Source organism: Nelumbo lutea, chromosome 1 (assembly GCF_056320005.1).
Source record: "Nelumbo lutea isolate HS-2025 chromosome 1, American lotus-T2T, whole genome shotgun sequence".
Lineage (NCBI taxonomy): Eukaryota > Viridiplantae > Streptophyta > Magnoliopsida > Proteales > Nelumbonaceae > Nelumbo > Nelumbo lutea.
Genome location: NC_142684.1, coordinates 170,672,348 through 170,680,530, shown reverse-complemented (window position 1 = coordinate 170,680,530; position 8,183 = coordinate 170,672,348). Strand labels below are relative to the sequence as shown.

The window sequence follows — 8,183 nt, the reverse complement described above, 5'->3', positions numbered from 1 at the left end:
ACACAAGTTTTGATGGAGCGTTTCTCTCTCGTGCTCTCTTCTTCCTGTCTTGATTTTATACATGAACAAGACTTGGACTGTTGCATTTTTTTATTTCTTTACCCAAAAATTAAAATCAATACCAAATTGTAGCGCAACACGCCAGCGAGCCAAAAAAGTACGTAAGCTCCATAACTGTTGCAATTGAAATTGGTGACAAGTGCAATTACTTGTAATTTTCACTTTTTCTGCACTAACCTTACTTGAACTTTGACCAGTCCACTACATTTCGATTAAATTGATCCCTTAATTCAACCTTGAGAATGAGCTTACGCGAAGACAGGGTTTGTGAAGACACTGCTTATCATGGTTCTCTCAATACATAACAAATTTTCATCGGTTACATAAAATTAAAAAAAAAAATAAAGAATATACAGGAAACCGTAATAATGACAGTTTTAATCATTGTCCAAACTTAGTAAGTTTCCAGTATAGTTTTAAGGCACAAAATCGAGATTAGGCGACAAAGGGGCGCCTTGTCATCTAGTCACGTAGGCAATGAATTTTTTTTTTCAGTCATATTTTCTAAATAAATATACATAATTTTCATAAAAAAAAATATATATATATTTTATGTTAAAATATAGAAAATCAACATATTCCAACATATTTATAAGAAAAAAAAGAAGAATGAAAAGGAAATAAAAAAAAAATATAAGAGCTAAACCCCTAGGAAAAGATAAAAAAAAAAAAGGAAAGGTAGAAGAAGAAGAAGAAGAAGAAGAAGAAGAAATTAGTATATAAACAAAGAAAATTAATAAAAAAAAATGAAAATGTATTGATTGATCAACATTTTATTTTCTTCCTTACTTGTTAGTTCAAGTTTTAAAGTCTTTTAGAGTTTAATACAACATTTAACAATGTTTGTATTGATTAAACCCTAATAAATAAAAAAATAATATATAAACATAAAAAATAAATATTTTAATTTAAAAATGTCTATTTTATAATTGTAACCTCAAAAGATTAAAAATATAAAAATTTCCGTATAACACACCATAATAAACTGCTTGGTGATTAAACAAACCAAGCCACCAAGGGCACCTAAGCATCGCCTTGACAATTATGGTTTCCATTACCATCGCCAGTTCCTAACGTAGCAATTGTGCAACTGTTTAGTATCAAAGTAGAAAACCATGAAAAGTGTCTTCTTTCAAAAGTAATTTTCACATTTAAAAAAAACTTAAGTGACATATTTCATCACTTGATAGAGATAACTGATACAACAGAGACCTATTAGATACATATTAAAACTTAAAAGTTTTAAGGTACTGCAACATTCGGAACAAGGTTCAAAATATCAACATGTATCAGCCCATATCAGCTGATACGTATCATTCCGATACCGACCAATTCAGGGTGTGGCAAAGACCTAAACCGACTCCCGTGAACCAGTTGGAAAAAAAAAAATACAAACACCAAAAAGAGCATCTATTCACCCAATAGACCCATACCAGCGTATCGGGCGTATTGATATTTTGAACCTTGATTCGGAGACTGACTTAATACACACCGGTACTGGTAAAAAATTTTCCCTATTTTCAATTTCCATGTTCGACTGTTGAAGTTCATACCAAATACAGATCGCTTTACGGGTGAAACGTGAGCATCAGATATCACAAGTGAAACCCCAAGTGTTGAAAACCAATGCAGGAGTGGATTCCAAACGTTATAATTGATTTACTTTACATTTTGGATACACTTGTTGGTTGTTACACCATTCAACTCAGAAGCTTGAAAGAAAACATGTTTCTAACTTTCAGCAGCTCTAAATATAGTGAGCAGAGAAAGGAACAGATTGATGACGTCTAGATAGAGAGAAACAGCAGCCCAGACGTACTCGTCGTATGAGTAGCGCTTGATCAAGTTGTCAGTGTCATAGATTATGTACCCACAGAAAATGATGGTTGCTAGGACGCCATAAATCATCACCGAGATTTTACCCAAGGGGAATAGTATCTGCAAGCCCATAGATAAAAAAAACGCAAATCCCATATTTCAGAAGCCGAACGCAGGAGATCGATGCCCACTTAATGGCAAATAAGTTGTAATACTACACATACCTGAATGAAGGCAAAGAGCATAAGGGCTAATAAGGAACCAAATAGGAAGGGCCCCAGGAAGTTAAAATCATGGCCCCTCTTGGCTGCCCAAAATGTGTAGAGTGTAAGGCTCAGAACCACCGCAGCCGTCAAAATTGCAGACTCCAAAATAATCTTCCCTGATGTCAAATAAGAGAATCAATCATTAATACCTGACGAACTTTCAACTGAGGCAAATATAGAAAGATTGAACTTCATGCAACAAACCAACAAGGACGCAAGATTTTTGTTCTGTTTTCTTGTTTTACAAGAGTGTACAAGATTGAATTCAATGCCAAATAGAGGTTTAAAGCTCCAGAATGGGGGAACCATACGAGGCTGAAAAGAACTCCAATACAATAGCAGCATACCTATCTGTTGTATGAATGGTCAGAAACTACATAAACATCTCACTGGAAAATTAGCCCTTCAACAAATAAAAAGCCCTACGGCCATACAAAGGAAGTGAGAGCAATTAATGCATGGCATTTTTTATCAACATCGGTTCATCCTCCATCTGTTAGGCCTATCCATTATTGGGAATGTCGAAGAAATTTAACTATGGTTTTAAAATGTATGTTGGGCCATCTCAATGATTTTTATTGAATACAACATTTTCTTCTATTTACATTCAACATACCAAGGTTTTCGATTTGTGTTTAAATTCTATTAATCACCAATCACCGGGGACACATGTGTGCGATAACACTGGCCCCATGAATATAAAATTTTCTTGTGTCTAATTTCCATGAAAGCCCTATGTGTATGGAAATTTTCTTGTGTCTAATTTTCATGGAAGCCCTATGTCTGATTTCCATGAATATAAAATTTTCCACTTTGTTTGGTTGCAGCTAGACTCCTGCTAATTTGAGTGGTTTCTTTAGTTCTCATACTTTCAGGGGCTCGAAAAGAAGAAGAAGAATCATGGGAAGGTGCACCAGCAGTGGTCTGGACAATTTGGGAAGAAAGAAACCCAAGGATTTTTTATGATAAGGAAAGAAGCAAAGAAACTGTCATCGAAGTGGTAACTCTAAGGGTGGCACATTAGGTAAAAACATTAAAGTTGTTTGCTAACTTTAAGACGAGATTTTTTAAGATCTTGGGGAACAATTACTAACACTGCAACTAAAAAATTTAAAACAAATGAGGTCTAGTCCCCTCTAGCGGCTGGAATGAAAGAAATTAAACTTTGATGGTAGCTGTATGGGAAATCCTAGCCCATCAGGCATTGGTGGAGTGATAGAGGAAGAGAAGGGGAATATCTTAGCCATGTACTCAGGTCGTCCTATTCAGCATGGTGATGTGGTGAGATCAGAACTGATGGCAGCAATGTATGGTGTTGAAAAAGTATTAACAGGCTGATTATTGAAGGGGACTCAAAGATTGTTGACTGACTCAAAATGGGGGAAGGAGTAATATGGAAACTAAGAAAGGAACTCAGGCGCTTCAAGCAAATATCTAAAGACATAATGATACAAATTAGATGGGTTAGGAGATCAGGTACAGTATGGCTGATGGGCTAGCTAAACAGGGGATTCAAAGACAATCTATATTCTGGGCTGGTTTGTAATTAGTGGTTTTTTTTTTCTTTTGGGCTTCTCCTTCTGCCTACAACTTCTTGTTATATATGCTTTTTTAATTTAATCGATAAATAAATTCTGAGTTGCTAATCAAAAGAAAAAAAATCACAGCAGGCATTTTGTCACAACTGTTAATTATATCCTGTGCAGTGTCATCAAAGTGTTGAGGATCAGATTGATTGCATCGTTAACTAGTCAGCCAACACTCATGATGCAGTCGCCTGGGACAACTAAGAATGAACTAGGTCAAATAGTCAACATAATCAACCACAGTCATTTTAAATCGTTGTTTGTCTGTACACATAATTATTTGGTCTCTTCTTTTCAAAAAAAATATTTTGTTTCTTGGTATACTTATAAAGGTCTTTTTGTACATACTGAGGGTGGTTTGGCCTCCTTTCAGAAGTCAATTTATACCCTTGCCTATCAAAAGAATATTTGAAATAATATAGACTGTCTGCATTTTGTTATATTTATGTTATTGCTTTAAATATATGTGATACATGATTGGGTGATAGCATATAAAATAGAAAAAAGGCATAAAATAAAAGAACGCAGTGAAGGATTTCTTATAGTTTTTTTCCCAATAAGTTTGTGTTTGGTATTGAGTTGTCACAAACAAAGGGCATATTGAATAATCAAAGTTGCACACTTGGAAAATTTTTATTTGTTTGAAAACATCATACTTTTCTTGTATAAAGCATAATTGTAGCCTGTATAAACTTACGGGTAAGTTGCTTAAGCCTCTCCTGTGTTTTCTGATAAATTCTGTAACTTACCCTACACTTTGACCTCTCCAAATTTCTCCCTTCACATATTCGAGAAATTATACAAACAAACCCATTATATTAGTTTGACGTTGAGTATGTTATACCCCTACTACCTTTACAACAGAAAATACCAACTTTACCCTTTGATTGTACTTTCTTCAAAATAAGGTTAAAAATATCGATATGCCCAATACGCCAGTAGAGGCATATCGGGCAGGATCGGTAGTTTTTTTTTTTAATCCGGTTCAGACGGCTGGTTTAAGGTCCATCCGTCCCCTGAACCGGTCAAAACCCCAATACCCCCTCTGTAGGCCGATATGTATCTATATTTTGAACCTTGCTTCAAAATGTCAGGGGAGAAATTTAGAGAGGTTAAAGCATTTATCAGAAAATACGGGTGATTTAAGTAATTCACCCATAATTTATTAATGAGATTGTATCAATATCTTAAATTTAAAACATATTTTTTTATCATCTAATCAGTAGCTAGACACTGACTAGTCATTGCATCAGTTAGAGAGGCCTAAATGACTAGTCATCACTTCACCGCATTTATAACATTGATCCTGTGATGCATCTAAACCACATTTATGAGTCGGGACAGCAAAGACATCTAAGTTTTATTGTTGTTGGATAAAATTCTATGATTTTTTTCCCAAGTAAGCAATCAGGAAAGCTGGCAGGATCTCAAGGTTGTCCTAAATCCTAATGTTTTCTTTGAAGCTTCATTCTTCTAGAATAATACTTTTGCCTACCAAGTAGTTGTTCTAATGATGCCTTCCCAAAACTAAACTTGTTCGTTTGTTTTTAGAAATCAGCAGTATAAACGAAAGTTCCAAAACAGTATCCAGAGAAAAGTCCCTGTTTTAATAAACCCTCCATACAGTAGTCCCAAAGTTGAAATGCCGCAGCCAGGTGTTGACAAAGATCCATATTCTTAAAGTGTAGGTGAAGGAAACATATCTTCCTTCAACTACAATCTAATTGTTGCACGTCTAAATTCCAATTAAATGTTCTTCTCTGGCTCTGATACATAATATCAGAGGAACGATACTCAGAGTACAACCAAAGTTCAAGACCTAAATAAAAATTAAGGCTTTTAAAGGGCACGTTTGACATTTATTAAACTGTTACATAAATTTCTTCCCTGAGATCACATAAACTTCATATATATCACCAAATGATCCATCAACCAGCACTATTTCATCCAGCCATAACTTACAGAGGGGGTTTGTTCCAACTTTGCACAGAACTAAAACGCTTGTATTTTGTTCGTTTTGTTTTTTGTCCTTCTATGCAAGCAAAATTGGGATGCTGTTTGCAACTAGGCGTTTTTAACTAAAACTAGGATTCCTATAATTAATCAAGAAAAAATGGAAAAGATTAAACAAAGGCAACAAATTCTTACCACTCGTAAATGCACACGTCAATCCAACAGCAAAAGCAAGTGACACTGTGAACAGCCCAAGAAGTAGCAAGTTCACAGGATGCCTCTGATAATAGTAGTACAGCGGGCAGAGAACTGTGGAAGAAAAAAAAAAACAAAAAAGAAAAGAAAAAAACTGAGATGAGTTCAAACGAAATGTCCAGAAAAGTAAACAAAAAGGGGACAGAAATCGAGATTTACCAATGAAGGGCAATATAATGATAACTATGTATAGAGCAAAACCGGGACCAGAGGATACAAAGAAGGTTGCGATCGGATGAACGGATACAACGACGGCAGCAACAGCAATGGTGAGAAGCAATTGGATGGTCAAGATGGAATAGACCTTACGAATGAAGGCCCAGCGGAGCTCTGGACTCTCTAGCATCATAGGATAGAGTTGGCGGCTCCCAGCCTCGACGTCGCCTGCTTTTCCATACGACGGTGGCCACATCTTCGCAGGATAGTGAGTCAATAGGAAGAAGAAATGGTTAGGGCGGTAGGCGGTTGTGGTTGCAGAGAAGAGGAGGCGATAAATTAGGGCTTTTTGTAGGTTACGTTTTTTTTAACTTTCCTTTGCCGATAAGCTTCGAGTCTAGCGACTAGCGGAGGAAGGAATTGTCTCCAATCTGCGGTAGCGCTAGCGGATGGGGCCACGTTCGTTTCTAACAATACAATCTAGCTTTATCCTTGATCGGTTGATGTCTTGATGATGCACGCAGGCGCAGCACGCGTTTTAAATTAGTCGTGATTCAACTTTGGAAACTTCGCGACCTCTCTCTCTCTCTCTCTCTCTCTTGGGTTCGCGACTTCTCTAGGTTTTAATACTAATACGATTCTCTCTTCACGCGAACACTCCACTCCACAATTTTCCCTGCACGATACGCCACGTCATTACCGCAAACGTGGGTTTCCACCTTGGATTTCGCTGTTTCCACTTTCCATTGCCAGAAAACACGTATAAATTCACACGTGGGTACGTGGGCATGACGTGGTAAATCATGATTGGTCCAAATATCCTCCGGTTCCCGCAGAAAATCAGTTGGTTGAGGACTGGTGAGAAGGCCGTTACATCACACGTTGAAGGAACCGCAAACGCGTCGCTTTTATCTTCCGAGCAAAACATTTCTTAGTGAGCATTCATTCAAAAAAGAAAAGAAAGTGCCACGCGGCCCACGCGGACGCGCCCACAGATACGGGACCCATGCTCATGCTGGAATTATTTAGATAACATTGAAGGAGTTGAGTATTTGCTCCATACGATGGGCGCCTCACACCAAACTCACAGTCACATCTCACCATGCATTGGAATCTAACGGGAACATTTCTCGTAAATAATAACGTATAAGTACAGAAAATATTCCTAATGCATGGTGGGATGTGCATTGGTACGAGGCACGTGAGGAGCAGATCCGGTCTCGATCTTTTAGGGATGGTAGTTTTCTTCATTTCTCGGATTCCTGTGGAGATTTGCCCTGAATAAGACGAGGATGGGGATGATTTTCCCTCGCAGGGATAGGATAGGGATTTTCATCCCCATTAATGAGGATAGAGAGACCAGTCCCCACCCGCGGGGACCCCGATCCCCGCCCCGTATATATATATATATATATATATATATATATATATATATATATATATATATATATATATGTATATATTTAAAAATATGGTTGAATATGTTTGAATCTTTTTTAATAGGACTGTAAATTTTAATTATTTAAATAAAATAAAAAAATAAAAAACAAATTAAATGTTAACATTATAAAAAATCACAGGGAATGGGGATCCCCGTGGGGACGGGAATGGGGATAACCTTGTCCCCGTTAGAGGGGACGGGGATGGGGAGAGGCTCCCCGTCCCCGCCCTACCCTACCCTGTTGGCATTCCTAATCTTAATTAGGGTCGTCAATGGACTCAAAAAATCGAGCATCCGATTTTGAGATCAGCTTCCTTCAAGGCAAGCCCATGCCCACACCGTTCCAACCGCCTGCCTTTTGCAACCTTGCATTGGGAATATTTCCCCATGAAATAAAGCACATAAGCACGAAGATATTCTCAATGCAAGGTTGTGAAGATTGCTCAAACGAGCTTTGCCCTAATCGAAGCTGAACTCTTACTATTTATATTTTTTATGTTTTATGTTGGTTAATATAAATTTTAGGAGAATATATATGCTTTGAATTATCAATACAACATTTGGTACTATTGTTGTTAGAACTATGGGCATTTATTCAATAAACATTGCCACATAGGCACTTCAGCAGTTCCCCTCTCATGCTCTTCT

General features: G+C 37.1%; 1 protein-coding gene across 1 annotated transcript; it reads right to left on the bottom strand.

The window, feature by feature from the left end:
• Positions 1-1,676: 1,676 nt before the first annotated feature.
• On the bottom strand, positions 1,677-6,703 carry LOC148879143 (protein LIFEGUARD 2-like). Its single transcript, XM_088960567.1, has 4 exons — positions 6,098-6,703; positions 5,879-5,992; positions 2,103-2,260; positions 1,677-1,998 (listed from the first exon to the last, which is right to left on the bottom strand). Exons 1-4 carry the CDS (start codon positions 6,348-6,350, stop codon positions 1,792-1,794), a joined length of 732 nt encoding a protein of 243 aa, XP_088816693.1. The 5' UTR covers positions 6,351-6,703; the 3' UTR covers positions 1,677-1,791.
• Between the last annotated feature and the right edge of the window lie 1,480 nt (positions 6,704-8,183).

Excerpts from the sequence above, each read along its gene's own strand:
- LOC148879143 (XM_088960567.1), bottom strand. The coding sequence starts at position 6,350 with ATGTGGCCACCGTCGTATGGAAAAGCAGGCGACGTCGAGGCTGGGAGC. Across the intron at positions 5,993-6,097 it reads CATTATATTGCCCTTCATTG|TTCTCTGCCCGCTGTACTAC; the intron begins GTAAATCTCGAT and ends TTTCTTCCACAG. Across the intron at positions 1,999-2,102 it reads TGCTCTTTGCCTTCATTCAG|ATACTATTCCCCTTGGGTAA; the intron begins GTATGTGTAGTA and ends ATGGGCTTGCAG.